Source organism: Mercenaria mercenaria, chromosome 13 (genome assembly GCF_021730395.1).
Source record: "Mercenaria mercenaria strain notata chromosome 13, MADL_Memer_1, whole genome shotgun sequence".
Classification (NCBI taxonomy): Eukaryota; Metazoa; Mollusca; class Bivalvia; order Venerida; family Veneridae; genus Mercenaria; species Mercenaria mercenaria.
The window spans coordinates 32,818,792-32,843,885 of NC_069373.1; the positions used below are offsets into that span (position 1 = coordinate 32,818,792).

General features: G+C 34.5%; 1 protein-coding gene across 2 annotated transcripts; it reads left to right on the forward strand.

Moving 5' to 3' along the window:
* Positions 1-6,899: 6,899 nt before the first annotated feature.
* Positions 6,900-24,691, forward strand: LOC123527531 (c-Myc-binding protein-like). Of its 2 annotated transcripts, XM_045307048.2 has the most exons (6): positions 6,900-7,045; positions 15,195-15,267; positions 15,561-15,609; positions 16,534-16,663; positions 18,589-18,618; positions 23,803-24,691. In XM_045307048.2, exons 1-6 carry the CDS (start codon positions 7,031-7,033, stop codon positions 23,848-23,850), a joined length of 345 nt encoding a protein of 114 aa, XP_045162983.1. In that variant the 5' UTR covers positions 6,900-7,030; the 3' UTR covers positions 23,851-24,691. The 2 variants fall into 2 exon arrangements, with proteins under 2 accessions (XP_045162983.1, XP_045162984.1); XM_045307049.2 differs by lacking the exon at positions 18,589-18,618.
* Positions 24,692-25,094: the final 403 nt, after the last annotated feature.

Consider the following 25,094-nt stretch of genomic DNA (forward strand, 5'->3'; position numbering starts at 1 on the left):
GCAAACATCTCACAAATCAAAGAAAAAAAACGCAAAGTCCGCTACGGCAGTGGGTATAATCCTAAATCTGAAGATTTTTTTATTTTAGATGAAATTGTAAGAGATCGAGAAGGTGCCCGACCGACTGGGAGGCCACCGCCTTCCACTGATCTTCTTAATTAAGATAATGTTTGTACATGTTTGTACAAGTAAAAAGAAGCATTTATTTAGCTGAAAGGAATAGCCATAAAATCAATAAGTAATCTGCATTTCACAGATAATAGAACTAACAGGAACGGAACATTTATAAGAAGAACGAAACACATACATAACCCTGGAGTCCTACGTTTGTCCCATCATCGCACATTTGAGAGGAAAGCGGAGAGACCAACAGTATAGAGCTGAAGTTTAATCACCCTCTTCCAGTGAAACGTTTGATAATTTTACTAGATAACGATCAAAAGTGGCTATGTCCTGGAACTTTACGTAGATTGTAAATTAAATCTCCATAATCTCCATAAGAATCAGGATGTGATATACCTTGTCATAGAAGGGTCTTAAGATTATTTTTTTTTTTCAATTCTTTATATATTTATAATATTTTTTTTATTCTGACTTACAGTGATAAAATTCAGCATATGGATTTGCCAAAGTTTATAGTGACATTGATAGTAATATCACAAAGGTTAAATTCTTCAACATGACTACAAGCTCTGGAAAATCGTATTAATTGTGATATAAAAGGGTACATCTCCATCGAGCTAAGAGAAATTGACAATATCAGAAATAAAAGCATTTTTCTTATACATATCGTCCGTATAGTTCTATTGTTGATGAAGATATGTATATCTTACAAAGAAGCAATGGTATACGCATTGTAAATAAAATCTGAACAAAGATATTTTGGAAGCATAGAACGCAACCAAGAAACATACATGTAATAGCAGACTAGGTTTGACTGGGTCTGTTACTGACAGGTAATGAAATGTGTAACATGCCTCACGACCCTAGCACGAGCTTAAGCGGAATTCTATTATAGTAAAATTGAATATTCTCCACGATCCCAATGAACCAGAAAATATAACAACGCTGAGGCTAAGTAGAACGAGACATTTACAGCCGCCAAAAGGCACTTAAAGACTGCTGTTGTGACAATTAATAAAATAATTATGTGAAAAGAGTTGTGATTTATGTAAGTTTTCTTTTGCATTCTTATTTTATGACAATGCCGTAGTAACAAGTTGTAGTTCTGGATTAACCAAATGAGATTCGCCGGTCGAAATAATCTCATTCCCTTTGTCAGATAACCACACAGTTAATTTAATATGAGTAAACAACGTAAATGTTCCAACGAAACTTGTCGTAGATTTAATTGACGAAATCAAATAATGTGATTATCATATGACATGCTTATTTGTATTTATATGTAATGTGCTTATTATTTGCTATAATATAATATTTGATGAGTTTGTCAAACGCTTATCATAGGTTCAAAACTAATGCTTTGTATTTTGTATGTTGTATGGTTGTAAATATAATTTGATATCTTGTAACGAAAAAATCACTATTACTGATTAGCTTCTTGATTTGACTCCCTTTTACAGTTAATACTAGGGTATTTAGAGGTTTTCAAATATTCTACAGGAGTATTGTTCGGTTCCAAGTACGGGTGTGAGTCCTAACTTTGTAATAAGAATAACAAAATATCATAGATATGTTGTTTATTTGCATTTATGTAAATTTAAAAGGGAAAGTTGATTCTTATTGTCTGCAAAAGACCTCCTCAAATGTCAGTGACTCCTCCAATACAATATCCTCCTCCGGTATCAAATGATCTCCTCCGATATCAATGACCTCCTCCAATATCAATGTCCTTTGTCAATATCAATTACCACCTCAAATAGAAATGTCCCCATCCAATATTATTGTCTTTCAATGTCAATGGCCTCCTCTAAAATCAATATTCTCCTCCAAACATCAATGACCTCCTACAACTAACATCCTCTAGAATCAATGACCTCCTCCAATATCAGTGACCTCTTCCAATATCAATGAACTCCTTCAGTATCAATGTCTTCCTTCGAAAATCATTGACTTCCTCCAATATCAATGTCTCCCTCCAAATTACCTTCTCCAATATCAGAGATCTCCTCCAATATCTCTTTCCAGTACCAACGACCTCTGTAAATATCGTTAACCGCCTCCAATATCAATGGCATCATCCAAATCAATACCCATCTCCAATATCAATGATCTCCTCAAATATCATTGACCTCCTTCTAATATCAATATCCTCCTATATTATTGATGATCCTCTCAAATGTCAATGACCTCATCCAACATCAGTGACCGCCTCCAATATCAATGGCATTCTTCAATATCAACATCCTCCTCTCCAACATCAATGATCTCCTCGAACACCAATGTCCTTCTCCAAATGGCCTCCGCCAATATCAATGACCTGCTCCAATATCAATGACCCCGTCAAATGTAAATGACATTTTCCGATATCAATAATCTTCTCCAATATCAATGTCCTCCTCCAATATCAACGACCTCTTTTGATATCATTGACCTTCTCAAATATAAATGCCCTCCTCTTATATCAATGTCCTCCTCCAAATGAGCTCCTCCAATATCAGTGACTTCTTCTAATATCTCCTTCCAGGATCAATGACCCCTTCCAATATCAATGACCGCCCCAATATCAATGACCTCCTCCAATAACAAGGACTTCCTCAAAAATAAATGCGCTCCTTTTTTATCAATATCCTACTCCAATATCAATATCATCCTCCAATATCAATGACCTCCAACAATGTCAATGACCTCCTTCAATATCAATGTCCTCCTCCAAAACCAATGTCTTCATTCAATATAAATTTATGACCGCCTCCAATATCAATGTCCTCCTTCAATATCAATGACCTCCTTCAATACGAGGTAACTGATATTAAAGAATGTCAGTGATAATGGAGGTGGTCATTTATTTTGAAGGAGGACATTGGTATTGGCGGAGGCCATATATATTTAAGGAGGACATTGAAATTGGAGAAGGTCATCGATCTCCTTCTATATCAATGTCCTCCTCCAATATCTACGACCTCCTCCGATATCAGAGCCCTCCTCAAATACTACGCCCTCCCCTTATATCAATGTCTCCCTCCAATGTCCTCCTCCAATATCATTGACCTCCTCTTCTAATATCAAGTGCTTCTTCAAATATCAATGACCTCCTCCAATATCAAGGACCTCCTCAAATATAAGTGACTTCCGTCAATATCAATATCCTTATCGAATATTAATGACGTCTTCAAATATCTTTGTCTTCCTCCAAATGACCTTCTCCAATATCAATTATCCTTTTAATTACAATGTCCTCCTACAATGTCAGTGACCTCCTCAAATACAAATGCCCTTCTCCTATATCACTAGCATCTTCTAATATCAATAGCATCCTTTTATATCAATGACATCCTCAAATATCAATAACCTTTTCCAATATTAGCGACCTCCTCCAATATCAATTACCTCCTCCAATATCAATGTCCTACTCTAACACTATTGTCTTCCAATACCAATGTCTTCCTCTAATATCAGTGTCCACTGCCGATACAAATAACATGAATTTATTAATATGATTGTGTGGCATTTACATTTGTTTTTAAATATAAGGCGGCGCACGAAACAAAACAAAAAACAGAGATAAGGTTTGGTTTCTGAGAAAAATAGGGGCGAGGGAATATCGAATAAATATATAGTCCATGTTTTGCCTCTCTTGTAAGCAAAGAAAAAAATAAAATAGAAAATACAATTATTCACTAAGGATACAGAACTCCACATAATTACAAAGGGGTGAGTGAAGAAAATTGTAGCTTACTACATGTATAATCAAATGTATGTTGTTGAATATATTATTACGAAATATGTAATATACAACAATGCACAGCCTTTAATCACAATGACACTGGTATGTTACTTGAACAGGAAAATGAAGTTTTGGACATTCGTTGCATAATTATTACGAGTTCCTTGTCCCATATTCTTTCGTGTACTACACCAGTAATTTGAACAGAAATAAACTCACAATCAGAATTGTGGCATGCAACTTAACGTATTTTTCGTCACGAATATAATATAGGTATGTTATTAGTCGTAGAAAAGCATTATATAAACTGCAGGCATCAGGGAAAGTAACTACATCAACTTACAATTACAAATTCGTATCATCATACATTTATATGTATATATATAGCAGGCTTGTGTACGTAGTATGCTTTTATTGTAATTAAAGCAATTTTTAAGACAAATTGCGCTCGAATTAGGATCCTTTGTACACTGTTATGTCGGTCAAAAGCAGCGCACACATATTTTAAACTTTTGTTTTTCAATGGTGAGAGTGCAAGCAAAAAACATAAAATAAAAAATTATATGTTTATGTGTTTCTGAAAAACTACGAGCGGAACGAGCGGTGAATCCGATGAACAACTTTAATTTGGTAAGGCTGATGCTTACAATTCTGCATGCTCGAAATAACTTTAAGCAATAGTATGCGTCATTAAAAGCTCTGACGTGAACCTTTAATTAAATAAACAAAAAACGTCTGAAAATAAGAAATATAAATATAACTTTTTTTAATGAAAAATGGCCGTAATTCTGACTGAATGCATTACAGAGATATGCTTAGTTTACTTTCTCATAAGATAGTTATAATCAAATCTAACAAGTTCCAATTCAATAGTTTTATCAGATTTTGCTTGAACATGGTAGGAATTACCAAGGAAAGTCTGTGTTATAAGATGCTCCAGTGGATTAAATCTGATTAAAAGTTGAGATAACAAATAGAATATACAATAACTCTTTCTGTTCCCGGTAGTTCCACTACTTCTTTTAAATATTTTTTTCAGTTTTCTTTATAGTGTGTCACTGGTAGATGATATTTGCATAAGATTAGGATACTTCAAATGACTCTATCCCACAATTCTAAAGTTAATATATATTTGACTTTCCAAATTAGGAAGTTACGCTTAAGTTATGACCCGATTGTTATGAGACACACGAAATGTTTAGCGTTCATGCCTTCTACACTTGGTCGCTACGCTTTCCTCTTTGATTGTAAGAACAGGCGGAGGCCTCTGTGATAGGTAGTTCTTAAGTCCTTCCGGGATTGAGAGCGACGTTTATAGACCTGTGCGCCATAGACCGGTTTAAGCTCCCGAGTTTCTATTTGCGAGTGAACGTTCATAGGAATGAAAATATTGCAGGTTCGGTTTAAATGAGCCTGTTCATGGACGGTAGTGGAAATGCATGCTAAGTTGCTAACGTCCACGCCCTCCAGACCCGGGTTGAGCAGAACTCAACATTTAAACATGTTACAAGCACTTTTACACTGATGTTAGACCCCAGTTAGAATTTTGCTCCATTGCCTGACACCCCTGACAGACTGAATACCTTATTAGTAAAGTTGAGAGTATCCAGAGAGTCTGCCGCTATGTATGTCTGTAACAACTACGATTTTACTACTAGTGTAGCTCAAATGATGCAAGAACTCCTGACCAGCGGAAATCTCTAGAACACCGTAAAATTCAAAACTCTATTATCTTTTTTTATATGAGATCCAGTTTAAATTTGTCTTTGTTGACCACATTACGGAATTTTCTCATACCCCAGTCACGCACACAATCATTCAAATAATTTCTTCCCCGGAACAATCGGATACTAGAATGCTCTTCCCACGTATCGTACATTCGTACAGTTACCCGAATCAGTGGGGCACCAGAATCGGTATATTTTGTTTAAGCATGCGCTCTGTTTGAACAGGGAGTTTTATGACATCATAAGTTTTTGCACTGGTTGTGTAAACTTACTAACTATATATACCACAGCTGTCAAACTTTTAAACAAGAAACTTGTGATGCTTTAAAATACCTATATGTAAATTTTCATGAAATTTCTTATTACTTTTTACCACTGTTACAAAATCTGCATTTTTAACCGATTGAAATAATAATTTGTATGAAGTAGTTTCAACATCTGCCGAATATATAAATTTATAGTAAAATGATATGCATTACACAGAATTTGACGCAAATAATATAAACACCTGTAAATATATTCAATTTTATAATAAGAACGTATTACTTTTATGATAACTTTATTTTTTGGACACACTTCTTCATTTAAAAGTCACCTAACAGTATGGAGTATAAGTACTGATTCTGGTGATGGCATTTAGAAATACTGTTTGTGGGGAACATGTTAAGGCTCCGATCTGAAAATGAAAGCTAGTTTGAAATAATTTGGATCTCTTGAGGATGTACAAGTAAATAATGTATTAAAATAAGTTAATTATGCCGAATATATAAATATATAGTAAAATGATATACATTACCCAGAATTTGTCGCAAATATATAATACAAATACCTGTAAATATATTCAATTTTACAATAAGAACGTATATCTTTTATGATAACTTTATTTTTTGGACACACTTCTTCATTTAAAAGTCACCTAACCGTATGGAGTATAAGTACACTGATTCTGGTGACAGCATTTAAAAATACTGTTTGTGGGTGTCATGTTAAGGCTCCGATTTGAAAACGAAAGCTGTAATAAGCTGAAATAATTTGAATCTCTTGAGGATGTACAAGTAAATTATGTACCAAAATAAGTTCATTCTTGTATATTTAACCCAAGTTTAGATAAATGCAAAGGAGATGAATCATCTGGACTAGTAATGGTGACTCTAGGCTATTCAGTCTAGCTCCAGCCGAAATCCTTTTCTGACAGACTGGTGGCAGTCACTTTCTAGAGCTTAATGTTTGTATGTTTTATCATTCTATCTAGCACACTGTGTACTATTCTATTTATTTCACACCAAACCACCTGAATTCTGAAACAGTATGGTATAACATTTTGACATAAATGCCACGCATGCGCAGTATATCTAGCAACTTGGCAGGTGCACCCAAACAATCGAAAAGAACACAAAGTCACAGACGACAATAAACATTTCGCTTGTCGACTGAACTATATCACAAATAAGCAAATATGACTGCATACAGGGTAAGGTTTTCTACAAGCATGCCAAATTTCAATGTTCATACTTATTTATGAGACTCACACTAAAGAAATTTACCAAGTGTATGAAAATATATATTAGTACTCGGATATAGCATATTCGGGTAAATTGAGTTTGAATTTGGCAAGATTGTTAATTGATTTTTGCATTTGTGAATACAGATAATGAATAATGATTGTAAGAGTATAAAAATTATTGTCTGCAACTGATCTTTATATTGAAATATATAAATTTATAACTATCACGATACAATTTATAAAACAAGGTTACTTGCAGAGAACAGGTTTGTACTGGTACAGAATCCAGAAACACTGGTTAGGTTAACTGCCTGCCGTTACATAACTGAAATACTGTTGAAAAACTGCGTTAAACCAAAGAAGAAAAGAAAACATGAGACAATATGCTTTAAAATCATTTCCCTTTTTAGTGTATCATATCTTAATGAAAAATATTGCTTTTATCTTGATGCCATTTTTTCCCTATTTTAGTGGTTATGGCACAATTTTCCCCTCCCTATAGGCCCTGCCATCATTCCCCAAGACCGGATAATAGGACGTTTTGGGACAGCGTGATAAATTTTGACTGTCACTGTCTCCGTCATATCCAAACATATTCTACATATTGCTGTAGGGACCACTTTTGGCAGATACTTCTATGAGATTAATTCCCATTTGCCTTGAGTCAATGAGATTTTGACAAAATGAATGGGATTTTTTCTTTTTATAATGAGAATTTACATTGACGGACAGCTTTTATTACACTGAGTTGGGTTGAGTTGAGGTCACAGCCTAACACTTGGCCGATTGAACACTTCGTCGGTATCGTCTACTTCCGGTAGGATCCCTCGGGTAAAAACACTCTGGTATGTTTATGAATTATGTATATGTGACGTCTATGTTTTAAAGTGGTTATGCCAGTAACTTACTCTGACCACGGGTTCCAAAACGCTTGGTGGCTTCAATAAAATCATTCAGTTCTTTGTTGAGTGCCCGTCGCCATTCTTTGTAGGGCAGGGCTCTCCCTAAAGTTTAAAGTAGTCAGTGATGAAAGAAAATTAGGCAGCGGGGGGTCAAGGGGTCCTCCCCCTGAAAATTTTGAAATTGAAGGTTTAAAATGGTGCAATCTGGTGTATTTTGGGGTGTTTTTTCTTTGCTTTGTCTACCTATATTTTTTATACAAAAAAGACATAAAAACATAATTCCTCTTAAAAATGTATTTGTGACCTCGCACAAAAAATAAGAGTCATACCCTCACTCTAAACCAGTGTTATTATATATCTTCAAAAAATCTGTCAAAAACGGTTCAGCATCACAGTCTTTATTCACAGCCTTGGCACATAGGTGGATTATATATATCTAGGCCATGAGCCATATACACTTAAATTTATTACAGTGATAATGTATTTTGAGAAAAAAAAAATGCCAAAAAAGTAATTCTGATTTTTTCCCCTGTAAAAATGAGCCATTAGAAAGGCGATCATGAGCATTTTGACGTGTAGATCTATTGCTTCCAGGTCCGTATTTTTTGTTTCAAAAATATTTCTTTATTAATGATTGACCGTCTTTTGGGCAAGTGAGTAATCTTTCAGAAAAATATTACTCACATGCAAACCGTTTACGCACAACATGCAAGCAACGGCATACGAAACATTTTTCTCAGTGCATCATGCCAGTTAAAATAACGCTACAAGCGGTCAGAACAGGCTGAATGGAAACTAACAAGACTAAAAATTAATTAATCAATTCTACTTAGTTACTTACAGTACAGGTTTGCTATTTAATTTTGCAATGATTGCGTACGGATGCATTGGGTCGGATAAATAAAGAAAGCGGGAAAACCCACAGGTGTCGGTTCGTATTGCTGAACTATTCGTCAGTGCTCGTCACGTGGTGAGACTGATTAAAAATAGATGCGCTAAGATCCTGCGCAATTCACTGACTTGGGAAACCAACAACCATATGACATCAGCATACAAAAATAACGTAGTTTAACTGTTGGAATACACATGTATAAAGTAATGGTAGGCCCGTAATGGTAGCGGTTTGTTTATGATTTCATTCAACAATTAATTTCAGGTTATTATTTTACATTTTGAAGTTCATTTTTTTTGTTAAGTTTGAGAAAAGTAGCAGGCGGTACATCCGTCAGTAGTCGGCGAAATCGCTGGCCGCCGGGGCTTGTGGAGAGCTCTGGTAGGGGTCATTTTCATCAATGGTTAGGAAAGGCTTCTCACTGAAGACTGGTATACCCGTCAAGAGGAACATCTCTTTCTTTGCCTTCTTTCTTGCACTGGTGTATATAGGACACTCACAGTAAAAGTGCTCCACTGTCTCACGACTTCCACATTCGCAGTATGGACAGTCAGTCAAACCAACTTTGTAATTGTAGTCTTTCAAACAGTACCCTCTCTGTAGCGCTAATATGCTTCTTTGATGTGGTAGACCATCAAAGTTTACTTTGTTGCGGTTGACTTTTGGTTGGTACTGGAAAAGAGTTCGCCCACTTTCTGAAATTTGCCATCTATGATGCCACTTGTCACAGGTAGCCAGCGATGCTGCAGCACGTATCTCTGTCTGACTGGTGGGCTGATCGAACTCCTCTGCCTCCATGTCTTCAGTCTCCTTGGCTGCTTCTTTAGCAAGGGCGTCAGCTTTGTCATTCCCATGTATGTTAGCCTGCCCTGGTGTCCACTGGAGGTCTATTTTGCAGCCAGTTTCCTCCACTTGCCTCCATAGTTGGCGTATTTCGAAGCAAAGGTGGGGATGTGAATTGTTCTCCCAGCCTAATGATAGGATTCCCACTGCCGACTGACTATCACTCAGGATCTTTACTTTTTGTATCTGCCGCTTTTTGATTTCCTCTGTGACAAGGACCAGCGTTATCTTAATTACAACCAGTTCACCAACCAGTATTGAAGAGTGTTTGGACACTGGCTGTTTCAACTCTACTGTCTCCCCATATGGCAGGAGAACAAAGGCCACTGAGCCACAGGGTCCAGGGTTTCCTCTACATGAGCCATCTGTAAATGCTACCATTGACTTGTCATCGGAATCTTCTATCACGGCGGTTATCATTGCCTTAGTCTCATCTTCATGTTTTTTGCTTCTTGACTTGGAGGAGCCCATGTTGTTCAGTACCCTGGTCTAGATCGTGTAGGTTGAAGGTACTCCAAGTATGAGAACTCTGGTTCAATTGATTTAAGGTTTATTTCTGTATCCATGTCATCTATCTGAACTACCATTTTACCAAGAGGGGATGTATATATTTTTCATGAGTGAAGCTGTCCTTGATTTCCTTTAGTCTGTTGGCTGTAAGATGGTCTGTATTTTTTGCAAGCAATTTTCCAACTTCACGTATACTCAGCTCTTCTCTGCGCAAATCATGTGGTAATGTACCAGAAAAGAAAACATCTGTTTATTTGTAAGAAAAAGTTATCTTTGTAAATAAACAAAACAGTCTCATTCAGAGACACTTTTAACATAACTCAAAATTCTGTGCCTGAATAGGTTGATGAAAGTTGTAGCCGAGTGCAGGGTCCACATGCATTTTTCCTTTCAGTAAGGAATTAACTTTGAGCTTTTATTTCAAAGCTGCTCTGTACAAGTGGAAGTTCAGTTATATTTTAATCTTTCTGGATCTGATACACTTGCGAACGACAAGAAGAAGAAGAAGATACACTTCCATTAGGCCAAAACAGCTTTGAAGTCAAACTCAAAATGACCCTACCCTAGGCCTCAATTACAAACATTTCGTTTGGAATTTGGGGCGTTCATGAAGGAACTTCATCCGGGTTTCTGCACCTTGTTTTTATTCTCACCGCTACTCGTCCACATAAATGGAAGCAAAGTTTGGCCTTCCAAACGCTTCAATTTCTTCTTCGGTGGCATTTTGACACTTCGCGAAAATGGATGATTTTTGCCTGTTATTGTTAATCCTCATCAACGGACGCTCTATGGAGATAAAAGCGAAATTCAAGTGCCAGATAAACGTCATACGATCAGTAAGTAACGGCAAGTCCGCATTGCAGCGACAAGTTGCAGTTTCTGCAAAAGATCCACAGTCGCGCGTATGCATTTTTTTATCGCATTTGAGCAAAATTTATGTGATTTTTGCAAAAGAGAAACGCGAGAATATCACGACATCGCGGCCAAAAGCCAGGGCTTTTTTTCCCTATAAATCTACCTCCGGTTAAAGGAGGTAGTCCCAATGCAAAAAAGTATGTTTTTTTCCCAAAGTTGAATTTAAAATTCCCAAATGATTACTGCCTTTCAGGGTTTTTGCTGTTTTAAGATAGTTTTGCTAATTTGTATGTATATTTAGGTAAATTATAATACTGTTGAACAATTACTGAAATGCAATTCATTAATATTTCACACAAAAACACATTTATGTAGATTTTGGTAATTTGCAAATTGTCCCAATTACCGTATTTACCCTAAGTCTTGGGACAGCATAAAATAATTATTTTTTTCACTGTCCCAAGACTTATTTCCCGAAAAATAATTATTTTGAAAAGTGTCCCAAAAATATGGACACAATTCTCGGTCATCGGGTAACATCCCCCACCCACCCGTGTTGAAAGCGAAAAAATAAACGTTTAACGATTATCGGTAATTATTCTGTTGATAAACAAAGTAATTGGCCTTGTTTTCATCATCAATTAACACCCCCTCAAAGAGCTAAAAGTGTGTCGGTATCATGACATTAGAAGTGGAGATCAAAGCGGTATAGTTTCCCCGAGATTTTCATGGCATTACGTCATGTTTTCGCGCCAAGTTGTACATCACTGTTTGATCGTACCGCCTCGGTTCTTTAAAGAGCTGAGAAGTAGATCTAGTGTTGTGAAAATCAATGAAAAAAACTTCTTTTTAATTTGTTAAAGTGAATGTGCAATATCCCGTATAAACTGACAGGTAAACGTGTCAAACTATAATAGCGGATATCTTACCTCTGTGACCTATTTGCCCTCAAGGAAATTTCAAAACGGTTTGAGAAGAATATCTTAATGTAAAGTGTCGTGTCAAAAAATACATGTACATGCACAAAGATTCATTCAAAACTTATTAAAAAACGCAACAACATCATTGTTTTTGTTTTTTAAACCGCGTCCCGATTTTCTATTTACGTTCACGAGGTCACGTAACAGAAATCTGTTTGCCAAAAAATCGTTTTACTTCATATTTTTAAATTGCTGCCGCTTTTTCATTATTTAAGATTTTTCTATTCTGTTTTTTGCACTTTCTGGTCAAAAGTCTGAATTTTATGCCTATAGTTTGCATCATTTATTTACTTTTAGAAAGAAATAAATATTTAGGATCGCGCTGTTTGAAATTTTGCAAGTAATTTTATGAAAATTCGACCGTTTTTATAGAATTTTGCCTACATTTCTGTCGATACCTTTTTAAAATCGTTATAGAATTCAAATTATATTACTTCTCAATCTACGTTGAAAATCTGAAGCGATAAAATCAAAAAATGAATGTGTGACGCGCGTTTTTTGTATACGTGTCAATAAACAAAAGTAACGGCGTTGTAAGTTAGACATTACGATAGGTCGCACGTGCTCGTGGAATGGAAAATTACCGGCATGGCGTTTTGATAGCTGTACGATTCGCGGGTAAATTCCAGTCAGTGGTAATAAAAAATAACTAACTAACGGAAAACGGACTTCCTGGCTGCAGTAAAAAAAAATATACAACACTTAACTGGTATGGTAAAAAAACACTTTACTGTCAAAAGAATAAGTAAAAACACGACACGAAAATGTTAAAAAGAATAATCTTTGGTTCTTATAATTATTTGACATTTTGATCGATACAAAACCATACAATGTATAATAACGGTATACGACTTACATTTTGAATCAGTAACAACCATAGTCCCAACACTTAGGGACGAAAAATATGCTGAGAAAATACATGTCCGAAAAATTAGGGACAAGAAAAATAATTATTTTTCCAGATTTTAAGGGTGTCCCAAGATTTAGGGTGTCCCAAGACTTAGGGAAAATACGGTAAGACAATTTCCGAGAGCATTTTCCCAATTCCACTGGTGTCGGTGGCATTCCCAAATTGATGAAAAAAAGGCCTGAAAGTGATCCCTGTTTCAAACTTTCTGTTAGGAAATCCCAGTTAAATCTGTTGGGAATGTTTTCTGGTATACAAATGTATATACAAAGTATTTGTAATGATTACACTTCTGATAATGAATTATGTTTACATTAAAGCATAAACTTTCCTCCATGACATTTTATGAATTCATGTATATTCTGTGTTTTGTTTCTGCAATTTAGTGTCATCGGCAGTCTGCTGTTTACTAAAACTGGTGTCAGGGTAGATATCTCCTCGCACCTGTCTCATCATAATTTCAAAGATTTAAGTCTCTTATTTAAAGTTATGAATTAAATTCAACCCATTTTAAGTTTCTACATGAATATTAATGTTTAATATATTAATGCAAGTAAGTCTGACCAGTAATTATTAGGACCTTTTGGATTTTTTAATGTCTTTGTTTTCCTAACAGTAAAATGCAGATACGGGTAAGGCTTAGAGGGATGACAACTATAAAATATCGGACCATAAAATAAGTCATCCCGATAAGCCAAATGAGTAAGGCTACTATTTCCCCAGAACTTAAAAAAAACACATCGATTAGAAACTATTAATTACTGGCAGATATTTAGGCCTATACTTGCATTTGGCAATGATGAGGTTTTTTTCCTTTTTTAGCTTGACTTTTCGAAGAAAATGTAGTCTAAGAGCTATTGCACTCGCCCCGGCGTCGGCGTTGGTTAAAGTTTTGCTATTGACTTGAAACTTAAAATAGTTTTTTACTATCAAAGTCTACACCAGGAGAAACAATCCCCATAACTCTGATTTGAATTTTGACAGAATTATGCCTCTCGTAACTTAGAATTTTTGGTTAAAGTTTTTGATAAAGTCAAATATCTCTGTTACTATCAAAGCTATTGACTTGAAACTTAAAATACTTATTTACTATCAAAGTCTACACCAGGAAAAACAATCCCCATAACACTAAATTGAATTTTGACAGAATTATGTCTCTTTTTAACTTAGAAATTTTGTTAAAATTTTTGATAAAGTCAAATATCTCTGTTACTATTAAAGCTTTTAATTTGAAACTCAAAGTATTTATTAACTATCAAAATCTACACCAGGAGACACAATTCCTATAACTCTGGTTTGAATTTTGACAGAATTATGCCCCTTTTTAACTTAGAATTTTTAGTTAAAGTTTTTGTTAGTCAAATATCTCCGTTACTATCAGAGCTTTTGACATGAAACTTAAAATACTTATTTACCAACAAAGTCTACACCGGGAGACACAATCCCCATAACTCTGATTTGAATTTTGACAGAATTATGCCCCTTTTAACTTAGATTGTTTTGTTAAAATTTTTGATAAAGTCAAATATCTCTGTTACTATTAAAGCTTTTGACTTGAAACTCAAAATAGTTCTTTACTATCAAAGTCTACACCAGGAGACACAATTCTCATAACTATAATTTGAATTTTAACAGAGTTATGCCCCTTTTTAACTTGGATTTTTTTTTTACTGGCAAAGCTCAAATTCAGAGTCAACCACTGAGAAAAGTCGAGCGCGCCGTCTTACGGACAGCTCTTGTTAACAGAAAAATTCACATGCACTTCAGGTCCAGTCAACAGTTAAGCGGGTCAGTTTTTATGCCCCCGGCATCTACTGATGCAGGAGGCGTATAGTGATTGTCCTATCCGTCCGTACGAGGTTAACCAAATGGGACCGTTTCGTCTAGCATCAATACCCCTAACTAGAATGACTTGATACTAATGCAGATGTAACCTGTGACCATTCCTCGTCTTCAGACGTCACCTGACCTCAGTTTGACCTTGAACTTGACCTCGTTTTGGACTTAGGTTGCTTTGTATCGACAAGGATGCCACCGGGGGCATCAAGCGTTTATTGAACGCAGCTCCTTGTTGCACATGTTTCTGCAGATCTACCAATAGATCTTCATTTATACTCTGTGTTGGTATTGGGTCAAACGCAGCCATAATGTTTTAATAATGTGGTGTTATTTTGAGAGAGACATTTCTTTATGATAGAAAGTATCAAGTAGTTTTACATTTTTTCAGGGTGCTGACTCAAAAAGAGAAGAATTTAGAAAATATTTGGAAAAGGCCGGAGTACTTGATGCTCTTACAAAAGGTAATCTTTTGAGTTCCTTTTTTGCATGGTGTTTAAAAATTTTACAAAGTTTAGTACTTTGTATCTCCTGTAAATAATTTGAAATTCGTGTTTATAAAAGTTGAAAAAGCCTCAATACTATTACAGTTGTGTTTGGTGATATTAAAGTAATCTTTTACAAAAATATTGTATGTACTATAAGTAAAAGTTAGATAAATGATAGGTAGAGGAAATATTTAACTTTAAATTTTTTTGACAAGTTTTGGGATATTTCAAGTAAACATGTATATGCAGTACATTTATTATATTTTCAGTATTGGTTGGTTTGTATGAGGAACCAGAAAAGCCAAATAATGCCTTGGAGTATCCTTTGTAACAAGTAATTTTGATAGAACAAGTTCTATAATAGTTCCGGTTCTGAAAAGTATAGAGTCAGCTCTTCTATAGATCAAAATTCAAACCCAGCATAGTTATAGAATTGCAGGATTCTACTAAATATTTTATGTTTTTCAAATTCATTTATCCGATTCATCATTGCTTTTATCTTTTCCGTTTGAAATTCCAGTATCTGGGAATGCCAGGTAGTCAGATTATATTGTGTGGAAACCAGCATGAGAAGTATTTCCTTGTTGTTCTGTTTTAAAAGAGCTTAGGGGAAATTTGGTCTGGTGATGAAGTTGTCAAGTGCTCAATCCAGAGGTCACAGACCGAGTCCTGCTTGGGTCTCATCTGAACACCCTCGTATGTTTTTATGCCCCCGAAGGGAGGCATATAGTTTTTGAACCATCTGTCTGTCGGTTTGTCAGTCTGTCCGCAATTTTCGTGTCCGGTCCGTATCTTTGTCATCGATGGATGGATTTTCAAATAACTTGGCATGAATGTGTACCACAGTAAGACGACATGTCGCGCGCAAGACCCAGGTCCGTAGGTCAAAGGTCCTAAACTCTAACATCGGCCATTACTATTCATTCAAAGTGCCATCGGGGGCATGTGTCATCCTATGGAGACAGCTCTTGTTTTAGAAGTGAACTCTAAAGAGATATATATTGATATATATAGAGAGAATAATAATATTCCTGCTTGTATACAATTTTACAGATCCCAAAGAGCAAACATCTCCACAATGGTAGTTGTTTTCTTTCCCATCAGGTAAAATTCTAAAGTAAACTAATTTATCCTGTGCAGAATAAAAACATTTTGGTATTCGGAGTAGTGTTCCCTCTAAAGGGTTTGAACTGATTGCCTAGCTAGTGAAACTGTGAGCATTTTTCCTTGACAATGTACCAGTTTCCTGAAACAACATTTAGGTGCCTCCGGACCAGATACTGCTGATGTAGAGGCTTTAAAACTTGAGGTCACAGAACTAAGACAGAAATGTGAGCAGCTTTCAGAACAAAATAATGAACTTAAAGCGAAGGTAAATATTGGTTTGAGTAGAATCTATGTAATCCAAGTTTTATGCTTTTGTGATAACTAAATGCTTGTTTAACGTCACATTATCCTTGGTTATCACTACAATATAACATGCAGTATAAAGGGCAGTATATCTGTATTAAAGACAGTTCTTGCACAGGAGGTACATACCAGTATATAGGTAATAGCTACTGTAGCTTGTGTAATTTTCATGAAGGTTTTATTTTGAATTGTAACCAGTAGCGGAATATCAACTCCACTAGCAATATTGTTCAACCATTTTTTATAGAAATTTTATATGCATGAAAAACTATAGTTTGACAACAACATTTTGCAGCCACAAGAAATTTTGTATTTAAGTATATCGAAACTGAAAGTTGAACAAATGAAAACCATCATCATTTCCATTTAAGTTTTTGCTTGGGAAGAAGTCACTCGCATTTTCAAAATATACCTTTTTGCATTTTTTGAATATTATTATGTGAGCTTAAATTTGAACCTTTAAACTTTAGCTTGTGCAAGTGATTTTGCCTTTGCGACCAGTGCAAACCAAGATCAGTCTGCACTTCTGATACCGTAATATGGCTGCTTACCGTGAAATTGCATGAAAATTATCCAGTCAATGCAATATTGAAGTGATTTTCATAGTTGTACTTATAGCTATCAATTTGAGAAGTCTTTTTTGATGGCTGCTAATGTGAGTGTCTGTCATTGTTTGTTATTGATATATATATCTAGTGGTCAAAATAGTTGACCACACCAGTCTAGCTACATTTTATAGTTAGAGTGGGAAAAATGAGACTTCTAGCAAAGGGAGTTTAGTTTATTAGGTGTAAAAGAAATATTGTTTGTTTCCGGTATCCCGACCTACCCTTAATTTTTGGCCAAACCCTAAATGTTTTTATGGACTTCGAGAATATTTTTTTCAACTTGTTAACCAAAAGTTGCAAAAAAGCACTTTCTATGCTTTTAACATGGATTGGTCAGTGATGTTAGAGATCAACTTACTGATGCTCTAAAGGCATAAACCCCCTTATTTGTATTCATTTTTTGATATAAAAATAGTTTCCGAAAAGTCTCACTTAATAAAAAAAAATCCGACCTACCTACCCTAATTTTTTTTTAGCATATTTACCGGAAACAAAAATTATTTTTTTTAGGCCTTAAGTTAATATTTGATCAAAGTTTTAACATGTGAAGTAATCATTTGTCCATGAAATTGTCAGTTACATACCAGGAACATGTTTGTACTGGAAACAGTGATAAATCCAGGATTAGACTGAACAATTATTTAGTTTCAGCAACACAAAAATAGTGCATTTTGCATCGGTCTTGTTTGTGTTATGTATGATCATTTTTACTAACCAGCTTTTAAACTTCGTTTTGATATAAATATATCTTATGTTGCAGCCCTCTGTTTTAGAATTATTAATTTAAATGCATTAAGAGTGAAAATGATGACAAAAAAAAACTGATTTTTCAGCAAACAGTCTTTAATTTTGCAAGCAGTGTATGCATTAAGCATTTGTGAAAACATTATTAATTAACAGATTTATTGAACATTAAAGGTAGTGGACCTGTAATGACAATTAGCATTTTCCATTCAGTTATATATTTTATTCTCTTCAGCATTCTCTTTTATTATCATGATAAATAATATTCTGTCATAGCTGAAAGATGCCGAAATTGTGTTCGGAAAATAATGATGTAATTGCAAGGAAATCGCCAATTGTCAAATATGTCCACCACCCTAATACAATAAAGTTTTACATTATTTTATTTTTGCTGGAAAAGTTAAAGCTACAGGCATTGGAAAATGCATTTATTTTTAACTTTTTGTCAGACTGCACTTGCATTAGAAATGATATGCTGGACAGTTTTAACACATTGACTACATGTATATTATTTTTCATTTAAAAATGAAAATAGTTACAGGCACGTCAAAATGAGCAGAAAAAAGTAAGCTAGATTAGATAAAATAAAGTTTAACATCCTGTGTGACCCCCCTCTGTCTCTTTAAACAATGATCTGAATTTCAGTGTCTCATGCCTCTATCTAATACTGAGACACTTGTCATATTTTACACTGTGAAATCATATTTCTTTTGCCCAGTCTAAAACTTAGATTTATTCCATCAAAAAGTTCATTTTACTGAGTTTCACAGCTGGTTTTAATACCGAACTTAAAAAATGTTAAAATGTAAATAAATACTAAGAGTCTTTACATAGTAATCTTCATCGGATTGTTTGGTGTCATGTAATTATAGGTTATAAGTTGATTACGGCAGTTTTAAGATACTGTATTAATTTTGAGTGGGCGTTAGCGAAGCGAGAAATTAATATCTTAAAACTGCTGTATTCAACTTATAACCGTCTTACAGTTTGCCATTAAATTTCATACATACAGTTGATGTGACAACTGTATGTGAAATGTAATGGCCAGATTTTAACGAAATGGAGCAATTCCATTGGCAGAGCAACTTGGGCAAACTGTAAGTACATGTATTTGGTGGAATGTCATGAGACTGGAATAATGATATATCATATGACTTATTCTCCAGATTGTTATTCATGAAATATTTTTAAGAGTTCTACACATCTATCCCAGTTCATATTTTGTAAAACTTGCAATATTTTCAGTTTCAGTAAATTATTGTTAGATTCTTATAAAAAGAAGTATGATTTCACAGCATTTAAAGTTTTTCAGTTGTATTGAACTAGTTAAGGCCAATTTCATTTTCTCTTGGACCTCTTTAACGAAAATTAAAATTTACAAATGGTGATACCATATCATGTAGTTTTGTGAGACACAAATCTTGGTTTTTACATGAAATTTTGATTTAATACAGATATTTAATATATCATTGCTGTTTTTGAAAACCTCATTTGTAAGTTTTAGCGACATAACTTTATTTGGTACATTTTAACAGCAGCACTTCTTTTCATAATTTATGAAAATGCCGGAGTTAACATTGAATTTAAATATGGCTAAATTATTATTTGAAAATATCCAGGGATTTCAGTTCTCTTATTTTTTACTTCAAAAGCACATTACAGAGGAAATTAATAAACAAAATTGTATTTGGAAAAGTGACCAAAAATGATATCAAAGATTTTTGAAGAACCAACAACTGCAAGTGACCATCTGCATATAAACAATGGCTTTAGTAGCCAGTTAGAAAGTTGCTAAATTATAAATCATACATGTGAAAATATCTAGAATTTTTTATATATATTTTTGTTTCAAAAACTGCATAAAAAAGAAATCAGAAATTTAGTCTTTTGTGCATTAAAACTGACATACAAGATTTTCAAAAGTAAAGTTTTTATAAATGTACAAAGCTAAGACCTTTTAGTGCATTTGAAAAATGCATCATGCATATTTGATTGTTCTGGTTTGGCAAAAATTATTCTGTCAAAACAAGTTGAAAACACCTTCTTTGCAACAAATTTGTTCCTCTTGTGGTGTTATAGAAAATTTTGTTGAGCACACATCTGTTTAGTTTCAGAAACCCTTTATTCAACTGTTATGAACCTTTTCTGAAACCTGGGAATTTTGCAGTTAATTTTTGTTTCAAATGACAACAATTAGTCAGAAATATTGGTGATGGGAGACCAAATCTCTACCTCTTATATCTTGAATAATTGTTTCCAGTTGCTAATACTCTTTAAAGTCTTTGTTTTGTATTCAGGTAAAACCATTTTCTATATGACATAATGCTATTAATGTATTGTGGACCAATACTGACAATAACCATGTGATTACATATTCCTATGGGGGAAAGACAAGGTTATCCAAGTATAGGAGATCACTTTGTCTTTTCCCTATGGATAAGATAAGCTACACATGAGCATATTTTGACGTCATAGTATATGAGTGATTTTAATTTCAATATCGTTGTGAAAAGATTGCAATAATATCAATGCCTAAGGCAAGAAAAACTGTCTCACATGTCTGCCCGAGTGAAAGGCAAGAGTGTCCCAACCCTGTCTTACACAAACAGTCATATAAGATCCTTTACATTCTTGTTGGGCAATCCATCTGTCTTTGGACATATATGTAGCTCAAGGCACACACTTTCCATAAAAATGTGAAAATGCTGAAATCACATTCTGAAAATACTGTTGAAACTCAATATCTAGAATTCCAAGGGATTGAGCTTTTTACCTTGAGATTACTGAAAATCGACTTAGACACTGCGGGGAATCACATGATCAAAATTATCTCTGAACCAAAATGAAAATATGAATAATATGGGATAATATTGAAGAATCTTTTGCTGTAAATTTAAAATATAGCCTATCATATGCCAACATACATGTATCCTAAAACTACATATCATTTCAATCACAATCACCTTTTGATTATCAGGAACACTTCAAGAAACTGATACTTATTATTTTCCTTAGTGTTTGTAATTACAGGATATCTATCATTATTGTCAACTACATGATAATTTAACAATTTTCATTAGCCACATGATAGGCTATGTTTAAATTTCATATCTTATCATGACAGGAAATTTATTCATGTTCTTTAAAACTATAACTTTGGTTTAGAGATTATTTTGATCATGTGATTCCCCACAGTGTTAGATCTAAATGATTTTTTGTGCTTGGGGACAGGACTTGAAATTGTCCTTGAGATAGCTGGAAATTTTGAGATACCGGTAAGCAAGTTCAAGATATCAAGTTTCAGCTGTAATTTGCCGATTGTCATTGCGGGTCCACTACCTTAATACTATTTTAATCTTACGATGTTTATATAGTATGTTCGAAGCAGAGCATTTACCATGGAGAAATTGAAGTTTTTTTAGCTCACCTGTCACAAAGTGACAAGGTGAGCTTTTGTGATCGCGTGGCGTCCGTCGTCCGTCCGTGCGTCCGTCCGTCCGTTCGTGTGTGCGTAAACTTTTGCTTGTGACCACTCTAGAGGTCACATTTTTCATGGGATCTTTATGAAAGTTGGTCAGAAAGTTCATCTTGATGATATCTAGGTCAAGTTCGAAACTGGATCATGTACGGTCAAAAACTAGGTCAGTAGGTCTAAAAATAGAAAAACCTTGTGACCTCTCTAGAGGCCATATTTTTCATGAGATCTTCATGAAAATTGGTCAGAATGTTCACCTTGATGATATCTAGGTCAGGTTCAAAATTGGGTCACGTTGGGTCAAAAACTAGGTCAGTAGGTCTAAAAATAGAAAAACCTTGTGACCTCTCTAGAGGCCATATTTCTCAATGGATCTTCATGAAAATTGGTCAGAATGTTCACCTTGATGATATCTAGTCAAGTTTGAAACTGGGTCACGTACGGTCAAAAACTAGGTCAGTAGGTCTGAAAATAGAAAAACTTTGTGACCTCTCTAGAGGCCATATTTTTCATGGGATCTTTATGAAAATTAGTCAGAATGTTCAACTTGATGATATCTAGGTCAAGTTCGAAACTATGTCACGTGTGGTCAATAACTAGGTCAGTAGATCTAAAAATAGAAAAACCTTGTGACCTCTCTAGAGGCCATATTTTTCAAGAGATCTTCATGAAAATTGGTCAGAATGTTCATCTTGATGATATCTAGGTCAAGTTCGAAACTGGGTCATGTGCGGTCAAAAACTAGGTCAGTAGGTCTAAAAATAGAAAAACCTTGTGACGTCCCTAGAGGCCATATTTCTCAATGGATCTTCATGAAAATTGGTGAGAATGTTCAGCTTGATGATATCTAGGTCAGGTTCGTAACTGGGTCATGTGCGGTCAAAAACTAGGTCAGTAGGTCGAAAATAGAAAAACCTTGTGACCTCTCTAGAGGCCATATTTTTCATGAGATCTTCATGAAAATTGGTGAGAATGTTCACCTTGATGATATCTAGATCATGTTCAAAAGTGAGTCACGTGCCTTCAAAAACTAGGTCATTAGGTCAAATAATAGAAAAACCTTGTGACCTCTCTAGAGGTCATATTTTTCAATGGATCTTCATGAAAATTGGACAGAATTTTTTATCTTGATAATATCTAGGTCACATGTGCTCAAAAACTAGGTCACTATGTCAAATAATAGAAATAACGACGTCATACTCAGTTCAACACTGGGTCATGTGGGGATAGGTGAGCGATTCAGGACCGTCATGGTCCTCTTGTTTTTTAAGTGAAAGCAACAAACTGGGTATTGTGCAATCTAAAAGTTGATTTCATGACATGTAATTTACAACAGTCTGCCTGTTGACCTCATCAGGGCCAGGTTAAGACAACCAAGAACTGTGCCTAGAGATCACACAATGTGAGATGAATATAACCTCTTTGATGAATTATGAAAAGTCAATATATCTTAAGTCTGAAGTCATTCATTGTCCACCACTGAGTTATGTTGTGAAGTTGTCAGTTACTTTTATACAACAGCAAAGGTTAACAGACTGGTATAACAGAAATACTTTTGAAATAACGGATTCAAAACATAGCAGATACATTAATTTTATAATAATATTCACAGTCTTATATTTTGTAGCAGTTCAAGGAAAAATGTGAAAGGCTAAATTGATATAATTTCCTATGACAAATTGCTGTCTTAATTAAAGTTTTAGTGGAAATTAGTTAAAAGGTTTATAAGTTATGGATAAATATTTAATTGCCTTTTGATGGATGAACATTTTGGAGAATTTGCTGTATTCTTTTTAGGCACAAATTTTAGCCTGACCTAGTTGAGCACCCTCCCACTAGATCCAGTGAAGAGTTAATTTTGTGACAATTTTGTTTCCAGATTGAACAAAACTTCTATGTTATGGTTATTTATTGTTCTCACTGTCTTAAAAATGATATTTTAAGTTGTTAGCTATGATTAAATACACCTGAAAGTTTGTATTGAGTTACTTTATGTATGCAGTTATTCCACTATACATTTTTGTGTACCCAGGAAGAAACGAGATACAGTTATTATTAAACCACAGAAACTGATGCAGGTCTTGGAAGATATTGGTACTAAATTTAAGGGTTTTTCTGCTTTTACATTATAATGGCATGTAGTATTACAAGTTATAATTTGTGTATACATGTTCTTCCACTGTTTTTTAACAATTTTAAGATCCAAAATTCATGCAACAGTATGGACTTGCAAGTGTTCAGAAATACATAATCATATTGTATAATTTATTTCAGCTTCAGCAATATGAGCCACCAGCAGAAGAACAAGCGCCTGATTCATAGAGATTATTCATGTCATCTGGAAGCTTTCATGTGGATATTCATTGACATTTAAACCATTCCATTTCTAAGATCTGTTCTGTGTACAAAATATTCAAATTATTCTTTGGTTGTTCAATGTTTTTATAGAAAATAAGTGAAAAGGATAAAAGATTATATTTAATAATGAACAATAAATAAGTATGTTGTGTACAATGGATTTGATGATATTTGCATAGAATTTGTAAAATGCTCACACATATAAGGGAGAATATAATAAGCAAAGTTTGTGTTTTTATGCTAAAACATCAGCGGAAAAAAAAGACAGTTGATATCCAACCTACACAAATGAAAAGTGGTTTCATTTTATTGGTGACTGGAGTTTTTGTTTGTTAATTACTGCGAGTCCAGCAGGTTTTATCTGGCCCTGTACAGATTGTGATAAACTTTCACATAAAGGTTTCTTATAATATGAAAATGGTTGAATTTTACTGTATCTCTTCTTTATATACTACCATATTTCTCCGTGTAAAATTCATTTAGAAAAAAATATGAACTGAAATAATAAAATTTTATAAATGAAAATAACTTGACCAAATACCGAAAAGGATACCAAAAAATTGTTGTGACGCATTGAATTCTTTGCAAACTATGGTCACAATGAGAGGTCCAATCTTAGGGCACCAACATGGGGAAATATGGTACTTTGTATCATTTACAAAATGTGCATATTGCTCAGGACAAGAGTGAGTAAATTACAATATTGACTACATGTAAATAAATATACATCATTTTATTTTAAAGTTTACTTTTAAGTTATTTTGCTTATAGATCAAAGGTTAATAAACCATACAAACTTATCAAATCTTGTTCCTCCTTTCTTGTTAGCTCATCTGAACTGAAGGTTCAGGGTGAGCTATTAGTATGAGGTGGATGGATAATGGTCTGGCATTCATTGTCCACATTATTACTTAAACACATTCTGGTCAGAATAACACCAAATTTGGTCTGTAGCACCCTGGCGAGGTCCTCTATCAAGTTTGTTCAAATGGGGGCACTTGGCCCCTTTTAAGGTCCGCTAGAGGTAAAAATAGAAGTACATCTTGAACTGCTCAATGGATCTTGATTAAACTTGGTCTGTAGCATTATTATATGGTCCTCTCATAAGTTTGTTTAAAATTGGGGTACTTAAAGGGGCAGCGAGTGCTAAAAATATAAATACCATTAAACGACTTCTCATAAATGGCTTGATGGATCTTCATGGAACT